This window comes from Leptosomus discolor, chromosome 3 (genome assembly GCF_034619465.1).
Source record: "Leptosomus discolor isolate bLepDis1 chromosome 3, bLepDis1.hap2, whole genome shotgun sequence".
Lineage (NCBI taxonomy): Eukaryota > Metazoa > Chordata > Aves > Leptosomiformes > Leptosomidae > Leptosomus > Leptosomus discolor.
In genome coordinates this window covers 79,609,051-79,629,853 of record NC_141393.1, presented here as the reverse complement: position 1 = coordinate 79,629,853, position 20,803 = coordinate 79,609,051, and the positions used below count along the sequence as shown (strand labels likewise).

The 20,803-nt window shown below is 41.7% G+C and overlaps 1 protein-coding gene across 1 annotated transcript; it reads right to left on the bottom strand.

The window, feature by feature from the left end:
* Nucleotides 1–712: 712 nt before the first annotated feature.
* Nucleotides 713–6,602, bottom strand: F3 (coagulation factor III, tissue factor). Its single transcript, XM_086463057.1, has 6 exons — nucleotides 6,506–6,602; nucleotides 5,143–5,257; nucleotides 2,899–3,083; nucleotides 2,306–2,487; nucleotides 2,030–2,189; nucleotides 713–852 (listed from the first exon to the last, which is right to left on the bottom strand). The coding sequence occupies exons 1-6, from the start codon at nucleotides 6,600–6,602 to the stop codon at nucleotides 713–715; spliced, it is 879 nt and encodes a 292-aa protein (XP_086319183.1).
* Nucleotides 6,603–20,803: the final 14,201 nt, after the last annotated feature.

Genomic DNA, 20,803 nt, shown 5'->3' with positions numbered 1-20,803 from the left:
CCTACTTCAGAGTGTTCCTTACAAGTCGCCAGTACAGCAGTTTCAGGTTGTTTACCTTTGATTGTCTCTATCCAAAGATAAATATCCAAGTTAGTGTTATCCAAGGAGTGCAGAAGTAACTGTAGCATCTTTTTTGCATCTGAACTAACAGATCATTTCACCAGTTAATAATGTTAAAAGCAAGTCAGATAAATAGAGGTTTTGTTTCATAGAAACAGAAAAATGTTCCTTTTAGGTAGGTAAAGGACACAGGGTTTTTCGAAAGTAGTGTTTTTTTCCCCTCACAAGTACTGTAAACGTTCTGGCTCAGTAAGGCCACACTTTCAGAATGTCTGTACCTGGTCAAGTCAAAGGTCCATCTGGTTCAGAGTCCTGTTTCAGACAGAACAACGGAGGGAAGAGCACAAGACCAGGGTCAGGCTCTCGTAACGCACCACCAGAACACCCTTCCAGCCCCTGGCCACTAGTGACACGGGGGCTTCCTGATGTCTGGATTTTTTTGTCTGACGGATTTTTGAATCCACATAACTTTTGGGCTTCAAAATTCCTGTGTCAGAGAGGCTAAAAGGCTCCACCCAGCTACCCAATTTATGGGGTTTTTTTGTTTGGTTAGTTTTGGGGTTTTTCTTTGTTTGTTTTGTTTTGTTGTTTGTTTTTTTGTTTTTTTTTTTTTTGCTTTAGAACTGCCAGTCATGTCCACCATAATTTTTCCTTAGATGCCATTCAGTGGCTCCTTTTCCCTTGCAGCTTGTGCTTTCTTGCGTTTGCACAGGATTACCGACAGGACAACGGCAAGAGTGATGACCGTGATGGCTATCACTGCTATGATGATAAAAACTTCTGCTCCGTATTCTGTAGGGGAAGAAAAAAAAAATCCAAGACTCAGTTATCAGAACCCATAACGTCACAGGGCCACAAACCCTTAGAACCCACTCCATTGAACTAAAAAATGCTTTCTGTGTTTTATGGTATCGCAGAAGTGTAGCGACCGCCTCAGTGCGAACTGAACTCGTTTTGATGTGAATTTGTTGAACTGCGGTAAAGCTTTGTTTCGCCCGGTTCGCGCGAGGTTTTAATCTACTTTAGTTAGTGCGTTAAAATACTATGCTACCACCACAAGAATAAGTTAAACCATTCCCCCTACCCTGCATTATTTCTGCGAAACTAAGTCTAAGCGGAAACTTATCCCAGGTCAGAAGCTAGAAAACACCAACAGAAGAGATTTCTGTTCAAGCTGTAATTTACTAGAACTACTGTGATAAACAAAAATACGTATCTAGATAAGAAAGTTAATTTGAGAGAGTTGATTTGCCAATTTGAGAAGAGCTTTTCTAGAGTGCAAATACTCTTATCTGGTGGAGAAGAAAGCTACAGTACGGCAGTGTGATATTATTTAATAAATATCGATGACCTCATATTGAAGAAAGTGTTTTCCAGGCTGCTTGTCTGGAATTAGACTGGCTGATTCACCAACCACGCGCTAACTCATTAACCAGTAATGAAGTTAATCTGCCAGCCTCTGGCCTTGTAACGTCACGGTAAAGAAAGGCTTTGTCTCATCAGGTGCTTTTCGGACAATGACTGAAGTGCAGTTCAAACTACAAGTCAATGGAAACGCCTGCTGTGCCGGTTTCCAGCACTTCTGGGTTTTAGAGCTAATCCCTCAAGGACGTACTATAGGACCTGTTCTTGGAAGGATTTGAGGAAAACAGTCAGAAAACAAATAAACGAAGCTGAAAGCTAGTGATGAGATCTGAAACCTCAGTGACCAGACATCAACTCAGCTTAAAACTAGTCAAAACAGTTCAGCAAAACCCTAAAACAAAGCCCAACTAGCTAAAGGTGGTGGGCTCTTACTGAATGCGAGTTCTTCCCGTGAGTTTCCACGTTAAATCTGTGTCCTCTCACTTATACAGCAAATAGTTCAATGTATAGCTTAGGAGTCACAATTTAGAGAGGTGTAAAAATAGAACTAAGTATCTTTTTGCTAGAATGCTGAAGACTGTATGACAAACTTCGCCAGACCTACCGTCTAAGATGTTCCTTCCTATGCTCGTACAAAACACCGCGCTTTCTTGGCCATTGCGGTTTTCTCTGCGGGAGGGAACAACTCCCTGTACGTAAAAGCAGTAGTTCTTTGTGCTGTCAACGCTCACTTCAAATGTGTGGCTTTTTGTGGTTGCATCTTTCTGTAAAGGAAAACAAAAACATCTTGTCTGCAAAAGTGTAAGCTCTCAAGGCAGCACAGAAATCGTGTAGCTATAATATAACTACAGAATATGTAAAAAGTAGGATTAGACCTTACCTTTCCAGAACTTTGATCCTTCCAGTAATAGAGTTTGTATTCCAGGTCATGTTGGAAAATATCTTGGATACTTTGAAAGCTTCCATTAGGAAATGTATATGGTGTAAGTGGGTCTTGGAACACAACATTCAGTTTGGAACCTTTTTGTGTGTAATTCTGTATCTCCGGTTTTCCGAGAACAGCTAAACAAGCAGTTTTAGAATTAAAAAACTGGCATCTTCTTTTCTACACACCATGCTCTTTTTTTTTTCTTCCTCCCGCTACCCCTTTCCCTCCTCAAATCTAAGTTTACGGAGCCAAAGTAATACAGTGAAATCCTGGATTCTTAACCAATATCTTCATCTAAATGGTCATAAAACAGTTAATAAAATGGTCCGCTCACTGCAGGGAGAAACAAGCGGTAACTAAAGCCTTATAGACTCGCCTACAACAGGGAAAGCTTTACGCCTGGATGTTGTCTTCTCAGGTATCAGTATGGCTCCTGCAAGAATCTATAGGAAAAACCTTTAGGCCCCATCTAAACCCCGCCTAAGTCAATGGAAGTCATCTTGAGAGGAAGTTTGTGGTAAGGTTTAAGCAGCAATCCTACTCACTCTGACTATAAGGTGTAAATTTTTCAGAGACGGCGAAAGGCGGTTCTTCGAAGTTATCCATCCCCGCGGCCGGCACGGACAGGACGTGTGCTGTGTAGGTCTCTCTTACGTCCCGCAGCACGTCAGTAACGTCGCACTCCGTCTCTGCTGTCAGGATGCATTTCTTTTTGGTGTCAGATGTCTGTCTGAAAAGAGCGAGAAAGAAGCGTCAACACTTTCCAACCAGACTTCTATGTATTTAGGTATGTTAAAATACATTTTTTCCCCTCAAACTGTACAGAATCCCCTCATCCAGTGGAACAGCCTTGCAGGTGTGCAAGGCTGAAAAGGAGAAGAAAAACCCCAAAAACCCACTATCCTGTACAGTTATATTTCACAGTTCAAAGTAAAATCAAGTAAATCAAATATGACCCATATTAATTATAGAAATATGTTGTTGGATACATATATGAATTAGAAATTAAATATTTTCTATGAATTGAAGAGAAACCGCAAGTAGTTCTGATTTTGGATTTTTCTGCAGTTGACTTATTTAAAATATAAGATGCATAAATCACTTCAAAAGTGTTATCCCTGGAGCACCTGAAAACTATTGCCTTAAGAAACATCACTTGTCCTAGCAAGCTCTGTTGACACCAATATTAATTGTTTAATGTGACAACAATATCTCCTCATATAAGTCACTTCTGTTTGCATCTGTGCCGGTGCAAATATCAGTAAGAACCAGGCAGCAGCAGGAATTTTCTTTGCAGAATTACAATTAAAAAAATACTGTCCCAAAACATGACTCCTGCACTTCTCTTGATTTTTAAATGGTAGAAAGCAGGTCCATTTACTTAAGAAATAATAATGAAACCAGAAAAAATGCGTTAATTCCCCATTTTACTTCCTAATAAGAAGGAATGGAGAAACAGATTAGGTATTACCGCTTCAATTCTTTTCCCTGCTTTTGCTGGTGAACTAAGGAAAAGAAAAATTGCGTGGTCTGAGCTGAAAGGGCAAGAGGCTGCCTGTTCGAAAATTAACAAAGGAGTTTTCCTCTGAGTAGTTAAGTCTCGCCTGAACTCCCTTCTCACATCACCAGAGTTCTTGTGATGTCACAGGTCAGTTAGCAATAGTGTCCTGGAGGTGCCTTGAGAAGGGACAGAGGAGACTTGAGCTCCGTGATCAAATCAATGTACCCTGTGAATGTACATAGAGGCGACAGCAAACATTTAAGCAGAGTTCAGCCGTAAGAGCAACTTGTCTGAAGAAGTGCCTCCGTGTCAGAGCTATACCTGATTCTGGGCTGAACCTTGGGCAAACAGACTTCAATTTCTTGCAAGCACAAATGGCTGGAAAGAAACTCCGGGTTCATAAATGTCGTAAAATCCTTTCTACTGTGTGCGTGCTTTTAAGTCTATTAATTTAATCAGTCCCTTAAAGAAAAAGAGCACATTAGGCCACTGCTCTGGTATCACATCCATTTGTCATGAGAGAGCTCTCATTTCTATGCCACTTGTACAGAGAGAGGAGACTACAGTACCATACTTGCATTAATATGTAGGAGAGCTGATGATGCAGTTTCCCCTCGAGGCATGTTTAATAATGGTCTGTGAATTAATATGGGAGCCAAGAACAGCACAGATTTATTACGGAACTTCATGGGAGGTTCTGTGCCGTATTGAAAGAAGCATTAGATGCTTCACATAAGCTGGGTGCTTTTTATGTCCATGATATTTCATAGCTTACAGAAAACATGATGACAGAGGGCATCTTGACAGAGGTAGACAAACAAAGGTAACTTTTAGTACTACCCAGCAAGAGAAATTATTCACTTTACTATGATTCACCAATTAGAATAAAATGCAGACTCGTATTTGTCAGACACCTCCCAAAACTAAAGACGAAAGACTCAGTCCAGACACCTTGAAAGACACAAAGAGGTGAAGTTCCATCTAATACATGGTATGTCAGGCTGAGCGTCAGCTTCCTTGAAGCGTCCTGGCCTGCACCGAACCCCAGAACTGAAATACTGGTCTAAAGCTCAACTCTCCGTTTCTGAAGTGGGGAAAGCCAGAAGCCTGGATCAGATATTCTTAGAGTTGGATATAAAGAAGTATTAACAGCTGGGTTGGCAATTTTCCTGAATCCTCATGTTTGGGCTCTTTCCTGTCACATTCAGTCTCAGAAATACTCAAACACACTCTATTTGTATCTTCTTCAGTTGCCACTAATGGACACACCTTGGTGTTATCTACTTACCCCAGTATTTCTACTGTATAGAAGTAACCCGACGGTTTTGGTTGCCACTGTAGTATAGTTTTAAAATTGATTGAAGACCAAGTTATATTGACTGCTGTTGGTAGTTCTGGATTGCCTTTAAATACAGAAAAGTGAAGAGCGCCGTCAGTCATATTACATGTGATTCCTGGTTCCCTGCAGTCACTGTTTAGTTAAATCAAGCAGTTGCTGTTAATTGCTACTTGGAAATGTTCTTTTTGGGGAAAAGGCTCAGTCCTGCCCTCTGGGCTCATGCTCGTCTTACTAAAGGAATGTGTCATAGCAGAAGCGAGAAATACGAGAAGAAAACTATTTCCCGTCTTGTAACTCCTAGGTTGCTGAGGTAAATTACGTGGAGTTCTGTCTAATGCTTCCTTTTTGATCCAAGACCTCTGAAGAAGCTACAAAAGCTTGAAGATACTCATGAGAATGTCCAAGCGCCAAACAAATGTGGTGAAGTTCAAAATCAGCCCTGGCTGTACCTGCTGCAGAAGGCGTTAGCTCCTAGTTTCCCCATGTATTTATTTTGGGAAGATAAAGTCTGTAAAAACCAGTGGTGACCCCACAGGCTGGCAACGAGGAGAGGGGCTACCGCGGGCGAGCGTGGCCCGCGTGATGGCGGAGGGGAGGCTGAGGTGACCCGCCAGCCCGACGCCCCAGCAGACGCAGCAGCTGCTTCGGGGAACTGCCTGGGAAGAAGCCAGGGCGGAAAACCCCGCACAACCCCTGTAACCTCTGGAAATGGAATGTTTCACTGAGCGATAACCTAATTGCGTTCAAAATACCGCCTTCTCAGCCTCTCCAACAAACTCGGGACTGGGGACAAGGGAAAGAAAACTTGCCGGGCGCTCCTTGTTGCTGGAGGTCAGCAGCTGCCGACCCTGGGGTCTCCCTCCTGCTTCCCAGCACCGACCCTGCTGTGGGCATTCAGGACCCCCCGCCCCAGAAGAAACCAGCCCTCCGTGACCCGAGCGCTCCGCCGGCCGGGTGCCGAGGCAGGGTCGGGTCGGAGTCGGAGCCCGCCATAGCCCTCAGGCCAGTGCCGCTCTCCCACCACAGCCCTCAGGCCAGCGCCGCTCTCCCACCACAGCCCTCAGGCCAGCGCCGCTCTCCGTCCCGCCACAGCCCTCAGGCCAGCGCCGCTCTCCGTCCCGCCGCGGCCCCGCTGCTCCCCCTCCCCAACGGCCCCGCGCTGCCCCCGCCACAGCCGCGGCCCTCCTCAGGGTCCACCGTCTCTCCCTCAGGGTGACCGAGACCCGCCGCCTGTCCTGTCCGCCAGCGCCCCGTCCCCGTCCCGGTCCCGTCCCGTCCCCGTCCCGTCCCGTCCCGTCCCGCCGTTACCCACCGGCGGCGGCCAGACGCCACAGCAGGGCGCCCAGCAGCAGAGTCCGTCCTCCGGCGCCGGGGCACAGCATCCTCGGGGGAGCGATCCGTCGGGGCATCGGCGAGGCTGAGCGCGGTGAGCTGCCGGTGGAGCGGGCGGCGCTCGCCTATATCTGTGGGAGGGGAGGCGGGGACTACGGGCGTGTCGCCCGCGGGTCAGCCCGCCGAGGAAGGCGGTGGGACCGGCGGAGGCTGGGTGGCCGGCGCGGCCGGGGCGATCGGGAAAGGCAGAGGAGCGGGAGGCAGCAATTAGGCACCGCCGGGTTGAGCAAGGGAGACCTTCGAGGGCGCTGGGGTTGCTGTAAGGAGAGGGGCACTGAGGGAAGTGGCGGCACCTCTCCCGGGCGGCTCCAGCCCCGACACCGTGTCCCCACCTGGATGTCCCAGCACACCCGGACGTGCCCCGGGTCCGTGTCTCCCCGCCTTCTCGGTGTCCCCACACACTCGCACCACCCCTCGCGTCCACTCTGTTGGCCACAGGATGGAGTACTGGTGACACTGGGCCACGCTTGACAACTAGCTTGGTCCACTGCGAGCCTTTGGCTGTCAAGGGTGAGGGGTGCCAGCTCAGCCCCGGCTGGGAAGTGACCGCTGTGGAGGGCAGCGGATCCTGCAGAAGTGATGTTGGGTTAATTAACTCAGATTTTGTAAATTCTGAAGGGCTAAATATGTCAATTCTTGCCTCGCCACACAGAACTGTACGGCTAGGTCGCGTCCTCCATTCTCTTGCTCCGTGCCCGCACGTACGTGAAGGCTCACCTGTCATACCAGACCAAAAATAACGTTCAGGTGTTCAGGGATTTGTACTTTGCCTCTCCCCCAAACCAGGGGCCTGTTAGCCCTTTTCCTACAAGCTTACACTGGAAAGCTCTGCCATTTTCACAGGTAACAGCAAATCTGACGGAAGGTTTTCTGAATCTCAGGCCGCAGCCTTTGCGATAATAGGCTCCCTGGCCTCGCAGATGCCTGTGTTGCTCTTTCTCATGGTGCTGCCTTTCTCTGCGCTTAAACCAATCTTTTGGAGCCGGGGGTTTGCGTGCTGTGTTTTTGTCTAATACTCAAGCTCTAGAGGGAGCTGTGTTCACACTTAGCTCGTCATTCTTCTGCGGGGAAGATGGGAAACAGACTGTATCTTAGAACCTGTTATGTAATTAAGGTGGATAGATGCATTTTCCAGTGTTAAGCTGACCCTTCGTTTTATTTCGATGCTGATTTGTACAGTGTTTTACACCTCGCAGGTATAGGTAGGAGGAGAAGACTAATGGGAAAGTTTCATATTTAACTGCCTTTAATTTTCACGACTGACACATACTTAGGTGCAAGCAATCAGTTCTGTCTCATAATGCAGAATAAATGCATATGGACCAAACGACAACATCCATTTCAACCAGAGGCTGCATTAGAATTCATATAGTGTGTTCTGAGGTGCACCTAAACCCTGGATTTTTAAATTACCAACATACCTTTGTTAAAATCCAGCCATAGGCCTTCTAATTTTCCTGCCTTGTTTTTGATCAAATTTCAGCGCTGTCTCTATGCAACTGTATGTCAGCACTACGTCAGACAAAAAGCTTACATGCTTTTAATTTTGTGTAGAATACAGGTCTTGTGTGACTAGATTTTCAAGATTGTGGCTTTATAAGATGATGGTTGATTTCCAGAGGACTTTACAGAGAGAAACAATACTCATTTAAAGAAAAGAGGTGCTTATATAAAACTTTACGTCACCTTTAGTCTCTAATTCCAGTTCACTCTACTTCACCCACGAAAGATGGCAAGCAGGTCAGTGGTGGCTTCCAGTTTTTATGGAGATGATCTCAGTATCCCCTTCTCCTGCCCATTCTTCTCACTCCCACCTCTTCTGTCATGACCTCCCATGCTTGAGATACGGGGAGGAAGCCCTCCAGACCCGGTCCAGACTAACCAGCTTGATCAATGTTACCTTAGTCCAGTTTCCAGCAAGCTATTCCAGTGTTCAGTACTGCTAGGCTTTTAGATGTCCTGCTCCAAGAGAAGGAGGCCACCAGTTTGCCAGAGTGGTGGGAAGCAGAGCCTGAGCAGAAGGACGTGCATGGACCAAACAACCAAGCAGGGCTTGGGGGGCGTTGTGTGGGTAGAGGAAACAGGGTAACTTTACCAGGTTAACCGATCTGAGGGAAGGAAGTTGAAGGGAAAGTTTGAAAGCTGGGAGGAAACACAACATGCCAAGGGGACAGTGTGGCTAGACCAGGTTGGCAGGGGAAGGATGTGACGGACAAGGGAGAAGCATTGGGGTGAGGAACTGCTGCTGCTGCTACCTCTGCTCTTCTTTCTCCTCTTTCACCAAGCCTCGGTGTGGATTTGACCGAAGAATGAGAACTGCTCAGCACTGCCTGAATCCAGGCACCAACCCATGTGGGAGAGGAGAGGAACCCCGTGCTGCATGACATGGGCTGATGCACACAGGTTCCAAGCTGGAAGTCTGCTCAGCAGCTAGTGACTTAACTGTGACATTCTGGTCACATTTCCTGCCCACTTCACTGGTATTTCAACAGCTCATTTAAGACAGAAAACTTTCAAATATATGTTGCTACGTGCAGGCAAGCATTATGCTGATTTAGAGCTCTGGCAATTTGTCTAGAAATTCAGAATTTGGCTCCCATAGTGGAATGTCAAAATGTAAGCATCGACTATGTACATGTCTCTAACTGATTTAGTCATCCTCTTCTCATTTTACAGTCAGCAGAGAAAAATTTCATTCCTAAGGTGAAATCCGTATTTTCCAAGTATAGGCATCTAAAGCAAGTCAGATGAATCAATTTAAATATTGAAACAAATGGGTCATTTCTATTGATGGAGGCCAGGATCTTACTGTGACTTTTCACAATGTGTGGGAAACATGCAGTAACACAAACCTGGCTGCATGCTTCAGGTTAGGAGATGACCTCTTCCGCTCTGAGACTTCTTCACTCTGTTGAACTTAGTGGAATCAAGGTTATTCACCATCGGGAAGGTTTGCCAGATCATGAGCAGATTCTACAGATTTTCATTCCTTGATACGTGTACCATGGAACCAATCTGCACATTGATTATGGGGAAAGTGAGGAGAAAGGCGAAACTATACTGTGAAACTCTGTTTTTTTTGAGAGACATAACATGTGTTTATTTTTATCGTATGATGTGCCCGATCTCTAAACTGGTTAGCTCAGAGAGAGCTACAAAACGACGTCATGCTTAGCAAAGCAATTTCAACGCCGTGTTTTTTGTAGTATCACATGTAATTGTTGACACTGAAGAGGAATGCCTCAGGTCACATCTGTACCAGATCAGTTTCCTTATGCTGATAGTTTTGCAAGATTGTAAGTAAAATTTTGTAACACTTATTAATGTTTTGAAATTTTGTAGTGCTGTAAAACACTCATCATTCCATGCTAACACAAAAGTCAGCAACATTTTCATGCCCAACATTGTAAAATTTACTTGCATGAGTAAGATTTGAAATCCCTGGGAGTTTTTGCCAAAATGAAATTGCTCCTGATTTTTCTCCTTTCATTTGGCTTTTCAGTCCTTTGTTTAATTTGTCTCAGTGAGCCGTATGATTGGGTAATTAATTTACTTATACAATTAATTATATTTAATTAGATAAAACAGAAGTCTAGGGAGCAACCTCTGACCTGGTACCTGCTTCTGTAAATATCTTAGCATTTATCTTGCAGAGCTGCTGTGTTCCAAATGCATACACAGACTCACAAATACCACTATCTTTTAAACACTTTTAGCAGTACTATAATTAATGTCTTTGGTAAGTGAAACAGTTTTGTTAGGTACGATATATATTTAGTAAATAGGCTGTGGAATTCAATAACGTATGCTGTGTGTACCTGGCACAAGTCTTTGTTCTTTCAAATTTTTTCGGTTCCAACCAACTTCCTAAAAGGAAAAGGCTCTTCAAAAGTCTTGCAATGAGAGCAAGTTTACATCAATGCTTTCTGCCTGTGCATGTAAATGCCTTAAAATCATCAGTTACTTTAGATTATATACATTCTGTGAGTTGTACTGCACCCATTTTATACATAGGGAGGAAACTATTCACCGAGCTCTTCTACAGATATGCCAGAAGTCTATGGTGAAGTCAGGAATGTACAATGTCTTCATTTTACACTAATTTCTGTTCTTGTGTCATAATCACAGGATTAAACTTTCTTTTTTAATAAGCAAAGAAAAATTTCTATCTATGGAAAGTCTCTATCGAAGAATTGAAGATAAAGGAAAAATACAGAAAATTAAATTCAGTACGTAGGTACTTCATAAATCTTTTAAAGCTGAGTAACTAGTTCGTACTAATTTTCTGCAGCAAAGGTGTGGAGGGTGGATGTGAGAACTAGTGTGAGAGTTCACTAGATACACGCACTGCTCAAATGTTGCTTCAGTCCCTGAGCAATTCTGCAGTGCACTGTGGTTGTTGCTGGTCTGTTTTTATAGCTGCTAAACAGCTGCATCTTCCCTAATTGTGACGGGAATTGTCGGTAGTGATTACACCAATGACCATCAAGTCATAAAAGTAAAGAGATTACAAACAGAGCTCCTTATAAAAATGGCTATATTGACAAAATCTGTATAACAGTGTTTGTAACTAAGAGGATTTGTATAATGGTGTAAAATTGGTTACCAAGTCCCCTTTTTGATGCTCAGAAACTGAATTAATGTAATTTTACCTACCCCTGTGGTAAGCGATGTCGTTACACTAGTGTAATGGAGCAAAGAACCAACTTTTAAACCTAAAAGTAGTTGTGTTTGTTCCTGAAGTCTCCACACCAATGAAAGTCCCAGTGTGGTAAATTCCTTGCATGTCTCTGATTTTCTTATTACCTAAACTACTATAAATTCTTCTATGATTCTAAAACTACCTTGTGATTTTATAAAATCACATGTAGCTTAACTGAAAACAACAAAGTTGCACTGGGATAGAGCTAGTTTAAAATTTAAATACAGGTCTGACATTAACGGGACTTCCTTTCACTTGTTGAAAAAAATAATGAATAAGCAAAATTGGTATAAAAATTAAAATCAGCAAAAGATGTTCCTTACAGGGGAATCACATGTACAATATTAACTTCTCATCATGTTAGAAATCCTGACGCAAATCTCTGGATGGTTTTCTGATACTCTGCTTTCAAAATTTGTTTTGTTACCACATTACCCATATACACATCCCCTCACTTATCATATGGATACTTTAAAAAAGAGACACTACGAAAAGAAAAAAATTTTGTGGGAGTTTTTGGGTCTGGATTGGCTCTGGGTTCCAGTGTGGAAATGCTGCCTGCTTGGGAGGCAGAGGAGGTGTCCCAGGGAGGGAGGCTTTGAGCCTTTCCCACACTGATTTCAGGAATTTGTCGATGTTGCTTTGGTGATAACTCCAAATTACTGTCTGCTTTCCCATTTCTTACTCACAGAATGATGTGAGATGCATTTATATCCGTTTCAAAACACATTTGGCAGCATTATTTCTTAAAAAGGGGTTTGACCTACTTGTTTGTGTGCATTTAATTTCTGTTCTCTTCAGGGGTGCTTCGGGGTAAATACGATTGTGTAAATGAAAATTTAAACTACATTTTGCTTAGTTTGACGCATGGAAGACTTCGAGAAAGCGAGTGGCTATAGCAGCACCACAGATGTGTTGTCAGGAGCGGTGAGGTACTGCTGTGCACAGCTGTGTTTATTTACCAGTGACGTTCTCCTGCCGGTGGACAAGTAATTCTGAGTGGTACCAAATGTCATCGAAGCACAACAGGAACTATGGAGATAGAGACACTAAATTGTATCGATCCCTTCCGTGCCGAGACGTTTTTGGCTAGCCTACCCAAGCTGCTATGAGTCTGAATCTGTTAACACTGCGATGCTCTCTCTCTTCCCTTTGTTCCAGCTCTTCCACCACAGCTGTGAAGTAGCCTCTTGGAGTCATTCCTTTACCCCAGACTATCTTAATTACATAAATTCATCTTCGGGTCTTGTGCATCTCTCTTATAAGATTTATTTTTCCCAAATGGTGCTAGACACAAGTGCAACTACCGGACCATATTACTTAGGTTTTCTTCCCATCCCTGCATTTGTGAGTAAGTGGCCAAACTGGAAAAAAAAAAAAAAAGCAGCGTAAGGATTAAGTGACAATAAAACCTGTATAAACCTGCTTAAAAGGAGGCATGTACACTAACAGTAACATCTTTTTCCATATTAAATCCAGTCTTGGTTCATGACTTTTTGATTAAGTAATTGAAATTATCCTCACTGACTGTTAAAAAATGCTGATTTTTTTATGTTAGATGTGGCATATTCGACTTCTCAGTGGAGGTAGTGGTAGTCAAATTCAGTGTTCTTTAAAAATATTAGATGTGAGTGAGCCTTCAAGGTTAGGCAATCAGATGGGTAAAATAAACAAAGCTTTGGTTTGAACAAATGTAGTCCCTAGGCTGACATTAAACCCATTTTTAGGAACTGTGAGAGAGGAAAAGGTAAACTGTACTCTGTTTGGCTTGGCTGTTACAGTGTTTAATCCTCTTGTAATACAGCTTTCTGCTTTAGAGTCATTTGATACAACGAAAAAAACATTCCGTACTCAAGCTAATCAGCAAAATTAAATAATATCCTGCATCTCTGTTCTTTGGCGTGATATTACTCTCTTGATGCTGCCTTTACTGCTGACTTGGGGGTGAGTAGGTTTAAGATAACTGGAAAATCAGCTTAGCTATAGGAGAATAATTCTGGATTTGGTAATTGGACAGAATTAGGCAGTGTCACTCATCTGTTGTACAGCCCAGGAGACTTCATTTTGAAATGGTTTCTCCGCTTCCCAAATCTGCATATGTGTGTCACACCCATGGAAAGTCAATGAACTTATCAAACAGAGGCTTGACTTTTAAAAATATATTGAAAGTTCCCATTTAGCACTGGAGTATACAGAGAACTTTTTCACTATCCTGTACTTTGAATCACAGTCAGTGCATAACAGTGGCGTTAGGTAGATATGGCTTTGCTTCTCCAGCTTCACATGGCAGATTGCTGTGGCCTTTCAGCCATATTTCTATTCCATCACAGCACTGCATTACTCTCCTTCCCAAAGAACATCAGTTAAGTAGTGTTGCACACTGCAGTGTGTATGTTACTATAGCTTACTACAAGACTCAGCATTGATTGCCTCCTTGACGGAAGGCAGCCTTTAAAATTCTGAAAGTGTCCTGTACAATGGGAAATGGCTGATTTGTAACGATTGTCGTGTATCAGTCACAGTAGAGTCTGTATTTTGAGATTTCTAAGTTTGTGTTGCAATCAATTTAGTGGACACTTACATGCTCATTATCACTGGAATTTAATATCCTTGTATTTCTCTTTTCCTCGGAAAAAGCAGCATGCCAATGGTAGCTTGCGTATTTCATAAAACATTGTTTACTCTATGTGATTAAAGAAAGGTTTTTGTTTAGGGATTTTGAAAATAAATAATGGTATATCATTCAGAAAAATACAACTGAAGTCATATCTTATTCTTTAATAAAAATGCAATGGAAAGAACACTATCCAAACACTACTTGTATTAGCCATTTGACTTCACATAATTGCTCACAATTTACTGAATAATTAAATGTCACTGTAAAGTGACATTATTAAAAAAAAAGATACAAGAATGTAAATCAGATGTAATATTTACTGAAATTAACACATTTGTGCCTCCAGTGTCAGACCTGAAATTTTATTTTAAAAGAAAAAAGAAAATATTAGAAGATTTAAATGGTTAATGCAGCACCATTGGTTTGAGCTCGGAGTTCATCATCAGGACAAGAAAGAGTGAATTTTACCTTCCAGATGCTGTGAGCGAAAGAAGGACTTGAGTCTTGCTGTCCTCTGATGTCAGTTAGTATTGACAAAATACTGGCAGAGACCATACTACTTATTAGATGTTCTCTGCTGATCACTTATTAGCTGTTCTCTGCTGCTTTCAGCTCAAATCATAGAGGTAAGTGTAAAGATCTTAAAATTTTAGCCCTGCCAGAAAAACCATGCAGAAGGAGGGACATTGCTGTTGCTAATCAGCATCTTAGTTGTCCAGTGTGAAGGGAAAGAAGCATCTTACATCTGATCTAAGGGGAAGGTCTGAAGTGGTTTTTTGAATATGTATAGGCTCGTCTTTGCAGACATGCTCATTCTCTGAACATCATAAACAATTTTAACCCCGGCGGTTTAAGGACCAGATGATTACAGCACAATCTGATACGAACTGTGGTGTTACATTCCGGTGTGTGGAGCAATCCTCCCGTAGTGGCCAGCACCCAAACGCATTCTTTCACCATATCGGGGGCTAACAAAGAGCATGCACATCTGACCTGTGTGAATTGATTCAGGAGTAGTAAAGAAGGGGTGAGGGGAAACTTCCAGTAACCAGTATTTAGCTAGAAAAGCTGTGTGGTTTGTAGCAAAGTGCTGAATGTTGAAACCTGAAAGTCTCAAGGATTTTAAAACAACTGCGTCATTATATTTTGTACTTCAATGCTTTAGGAGTCAAGTTAGGGTCTCTTGTAAAGCCTAAAGGCCGGCATTCCAAACTGTTAACTTTGACACATAGCTGTTTGATTAGCTGTGTTTGGAGCTTTGTGAGTGTATTTGAATGGAATGTAAAGTACATAGAGGAAATATGATCTTAGGTTGAATGTTTTCCTTAGAACAAAGACAAACTAAAAATGAATAACATTGATCTGTCTGAATTTCAAATGCTTTTCCTCATAAAGAGTGTTTACTTTCAGATTATTCTATTAACAGCTAGAGATAGTCTGTGTTTTTAAGTTTGAAAACCTGATTTCATTTGAGTACGGTTATGATTGTTCTTTCCCCATGTCATTTTACTTCAAAATAACATCAGATCAGTTTTTGTTTCGTGGTATCAGTCTCCATCATCTGAACCACACTGGGCCATACTGACTCCTGCTGATACCAGCAGGAACATCTTGGACTATGTATCTCTGCCCCTACCTCCTAATTTGGTTCCTTTTGATTTAAACAGTGTGGTTGGGGTCTGATTGATACAATGGTTAGTACAGGAGAAACCTTTCATGTAAAGAGGAAATACTCCTTGGCTATCTAAGATAACTAGACAGCCAAACCATCCCCCTGTAACCTTCAGTTATAGAGTCTCCTCAGTGCTTTGGTGGACTAGTAGTAAGTAGCATGTCTGCTGGTGGCAGGTCCCCAGGTCAGCGAAACTTCGAAGTACTGTCACCTAGGTCTTCTCCAAATGCTGCATTCTTTAGCACTTTAAAGGGTTTTATAAACTCAAAACTAACTTGCTTTTAGACAAAAATTAGAAATATGCACTCTTGAAATAGGATAATGCAGAACAAGACAGAGGAAAAATGAAAGTGCATGTTAAATTAAAGTTCTCTACTCATTCTTTCCTGCAAAACACCGTCTTGTCCTCTAGGTTTGCTCTTTACCCCACAATCTTTCCTGGGTTGCAATTGACAAAGTCCCTCTAGGTCCCTAGAAAAAGCTTCTTTTTAAACTCAGTTTGGAGAGCTGGCTGTGTGTTCACTCCCTGATCTTCTCAGCAGTATCCCGTTCTCTGCTTTTATTGCAGCTTCCTCCTTGCTACGCCTCTCACTCATTCTTTTCCTCCATTTCTTTTTAGCAGAATGTAACATACAAGACAAAGTAAACTGCAAAAAAAGGAGATAACATCTATTGCACCATGAAAACAGCTTGCAATTCTGCAATAAAGATTCCTTTCTAAGAAGACTCCTGAAATTATCACAAATGCTACAGGCCCTAAATTTTGTGGCTAATCATTAGTTTATATGTATTTGCTTACCTTTCCCTGTGGGTCATTTAAACCAAAGACTAGTTGGTTCTTAAATAGGTAACACAATCAATTTATGTGAATTATTGCCTAATAACTCCCAAAGATATGCAAAAGTCTTCAGTCTTTTCCAAGATTGTAAACCAGGGTCTTAGGACTTATTCTAATAGTTGCACAAATACATCTAGAATTCCCATTAAGATGTTAGTGACAAAGTGGTGAAGAAAAACTGTTTTTCATCTACAGAATGTGACAACTTCAGGAGAGGGTTATCTGTAGAATCCTTGTAAGCAGCTGCCCATCTTGGACACTGGTGAATGATAGAAGACACTAGTGAAATCAGCTGAGGTGTAGGTAATGCTTGTCTGAAGTCTAGCTGTCCACATAACCACTCTTATTTGAAATTCAGCGTACAACTGCGCCGCTCAGCTTAACCTACTTCGGTAATGAATACTGTGATGTGGAGTAAGAGCATGCAGAAGGGGAAAAACACAGTCCTCCCTATGAAGAAACAGCCCTTAACCATTTTCTACATCTGTCATTCATGTCCTAGAAGAGTTAGAGTTTGAGAATTGCCTATAGGTGCACAGTTGAAGAAGGCATTCTGGAGAACCAGATTTTCCTGAACAGGGTGCACAGAAGACCTTTCTTCAAAAGAAAGGTCTAATCATCACCACCACCCAGGAGTTACAGTGAGTAGGACAAACTAATATTCTCTCAAGGCGTCTAAGTCAGAATTGATGTTGCTATGTAGCACTTAACTTCCGAAATAGCTTCTAAATCACTATATAAAAATTATTCCCTAGGTCTGGTTAAAAAAAAAAACAAACAAAGAAATCCCGAATTTTCTGTCATCACATTTGACTTGAATAGCACTTAACATGCTTTTCATGTAACAAAAGAGCAATTGAATCCAAAATGCGTGACAGAGACATAAGAATTTCAGAAACATGATGCTTTCTCAGAAACATGATGAGTTTATGAATTCCCAAGTCCTTGAGTGGTGTTCATGAAAATAAAATGGGATCTCCTACTTACGTAAGGAAGTTCGGTTCACTAAAAAATAGCAGCACTTCAGCAGATAGCACACATGCTGTTTGAGAAGAGGGTTGAAAACAGGACTGCTTGACTTGTAAATCTCCTCTTCCAATCTCTCAGATACCAATAAGCCCAATGTTCTAAGAGTACGCAGAACAAGTATAGTCTTCCCCTGCTACTCAGTGCAATTGTTACTTGGTTTTCACTTTGGCTTTTGGGGAGAGGACGTAAGAAGTGGGAAGCAAACAGGACAAGGTTGTGTCTGGTGATGATGATGCAGCCGCATTTGTACATTCATGCAGGTACATAGATACACGGAATATACTTCCTGCTGAATCCCATACATGTATGGCCAGCAGTTAATCTTGATGGAGGTAGTTCCCGTTTTCTAGTGCAAGTCCTACATACAGGGAAAAAACGTGACTGTACACACAGATGCCTTTGTGCCGACAGAGGCCGGGGTGTACACTGAGTATCGAGTCAATAACAACTCCCTGCACTAGCAGCACATTGGTTTTTCATGAACACGGAAAGATTTAGCTGGATATGGGTAGCTTTGCCTTTCTTTGTGAGTAATCTGTAGCATCTATGCTGATCTTTTCCTTTATCAAATGAAACGTTGTGCAATATTGCAAGACACTGAAGGCAGATAACAGCGTGCTGATCAACTCGCTGTCCCAAGGAGAGTAAAATAGACTGTGGACCTGCTGTTGCAGTCCTTGACAGCGTTTCTGTTCTCCTATGTTGTTTGGTTTTTCTCACGGTCTGCCCTGATACATTTTCCTGAAATGCTTTAGAAAAAAAAGAAGCATATATTTCCAGACCACCTGATGCCAATATTAAGTATGATTTAATTTTGTTATTAACTTGGTTGGAGTTTTAAGAGCTTCAAAGTCTTGCAATTAAAGTATAAAATCTGGCTAGGCCAACGAAATCTTGAACTGCATTTTTCAAATGTTTCCCAGATCCTTTCCTCCCTCTCTCCTCTTATTCTGAGAGGCATGCTTGGCGTAGGCACCTCTTGACATACAGCAGAGGCTTGAGCTGAGATTGTATCACCTTGGAATTTTAAAATCTCAGGAGGAATTTGAACCCGAGGTGTTACCTTTTCAAACGCATACTACTGCCAGGCAGAGACAGTCATTCAATGGGGGAGGTGGAATTCCAGTAAGAGAGGCCAGAATTGGCTGGATTTCAGCTTCCAGACTCTTTTGATATAGTCTTTGAACTCTTACTGCATGATTCTGCCTGTATCCAGACTTGCTATCTTGTGTGAAGTCCAAACTATGCCCCCAGAATCTGAAAGATTGTCTCCAGTCCTTCTGTTCTTCTGTCTTAAATATTTCTGAATACTTTATAGATTCTTGTCCAAAACCCAAACTCATTCAAAGTTCAGTGAGTCTTTATTCTTTGTTTCTTTGTTTGAAAAGACTGACTGAATTAATTGGGAAGTCATGTGTAGTAGTGTCCAAAATACACAACTAACAACGGTTTTGATTCTGTAATGAGGTTTTTGGATTAAGCATGCACTGAGAATTTCCTCTTTCATTGCTTGTGCTAATTCCTAAACCTCCATGTGAAAAAGATTATGATACTTCCATTTTCAAGGAAAGAAAGGAGATAGCTCTAGGAACTGGAACACAGACACTTTCTGAATATAAATATGGGCTGCTTTGCCCATGAATTGACTAATGCATTGCTGAAGGATTCATTTGAACCAGGAATCTGACAAACAAAAAATACTAGATTTACAAACACCTTTATGTGCTACTTGGAAAAAAAGGACAGTCAGACACTTTCTTGGTCTTAGAAGAAATTATAAATCAAAAGAAACTAACAGAAGTACACAGGGAAACACATTTTCTTGCTGCCAGTAAACAAACAGGCAAATTTTCTTCTGCCTCTTTGGTGATTTTGCCCATGATCAGCAATGCAGATTCCCGTTTGAGAAAGGCTGGCAGGGGACCAGCATTTATGAATCTCTTTTGCCATCCCTCCTTTCTTTGCCACCTGTAACTCACATTCATAACTTGCCCTAATTTAATTCTGAAAAAAAAAAAAAAAAGTCTGTCATTTAAAAAGGAATGTTGTGGATTAAAATGCTGTTAAGTTAAACTGATGCTCTAGTCAGGGTCTATAATAGCTCTGCATTTTGCCTGGATTAGTTGGCAAATACGGCTTGTGTTCCACACGTTTCCATAGCTGTTGCTCAGCAACTAATTCCCCTCTTAGTTGTGTTATTAGTTGCCTTCACTCAGCTGGGTTCTCCAGCTCATTTCAGGTCTATTCCAACCATCCCAGTTCTCTCCCGATCAGCATAGAAGTGGAAGGCGACTGATACTGTTAAGTACAATGGAGACAGAACTAACATTAAATTATTTTTGTATCCTTAATTTTATTTATCCTTTGGAACAGTAGTTCCAGGTGAATTTTTTTACAATAATTCACTTTCAGACATGGGAGCAATTAATATAAGAAAAAATATGCCAAATATTTTCAGTTACATCTGTTCTTAACTTGTTTTTTCCTGTATAGCTTACTCGTGGCAGATAAGTGAATTAATCTGTAACAGCAAGGCTGGAATACGCAGACTACTGTACAGAAAGCCTTCGGCCGGGAAAGTTACACAGGTCTAACTATATTAGCGAAAATTTTCAGTGTAAATCCAGCTTCACAGTCAAAATATTTATCTGTCCAGAGACTTCATTTTCTCTTCATGACACCTTTTAATTGCAAAATATATGTTTGAGTTGTATATACTCAGAGACTCAGCTCTGGCTTTATAAGTATTTTTGTCATTGCCTTGGAATTATTACAAAAAGTATAATGGCTTTTTTGGTTTTGTCTTCTTTCAAGTGTCTTTGATTTGAAGATGAGTGACCCAATCCTTTGCTAATTTCCCTTCAACTGTGCTTTCAGGAGAAAGACAGCAAATGAAAGTCAATTGCTTCTGTTTTAGTTCATATTCAGAGATCTTCCTTCTACACTACCAGCTGAATGCTGAAGTGTGTACTACTGAGGCAGATCAAAAGTTACCTTCCACCCCTAAAGAGGCATAAATTCTCTCTAGATCTGAGAGAGGTTGTCAGAAGATTTTTCAATTACAACCTTGATTTATAATTTGAAGGTATGTAGTTCACAAGTTTGAACCTGTGGAACTTGGAACTGAGTTTTAAATCAACTACTTCTAGTTCATTTGCATTTCTTTGTAATCTTTCTGTAGTTGTGCAACTCTGTTTAAAGGATACATATTCTAATCTTGCTTACATTGGCTATATGGCAGCTTAAGCTTTATGGAATTAATTTGATGATGGAAAGGAGAAGAAAATCAGGTTCAAGAGATAAGAGATTTAGATTTAATAATATTTATTGTATTTGTGACAGCTGCTTATTTGCTGCACG

What these genes read in the sequence shown, in the direction of transcription:
- F3 (XM_086463057.1), bottom strand. Translation starts at nt 6,602, where the DNA reads ATGCCCCGACGGATCGCTCCCCCGAGGATGCTGTGCCCCGGCGCCGGA. An exon ending in TATACAGTAGAAATACTGGG is followed by an intron (nt 3,084 to 5,142) that starts GTAAGTAGATAA and finishes CGCTCTTTTCAG; the next exon opens with ACAGACATCTGACACCAAAA. An exon ending in AGGAAGGAACATCTTAGACG is followed by an intron (nt 853 to 2,029) that starts GTAGGTCTGGCG and finishes CTTCCCCTACAG; the next exon opens with AATACGGAGCAGAAGTTTTT.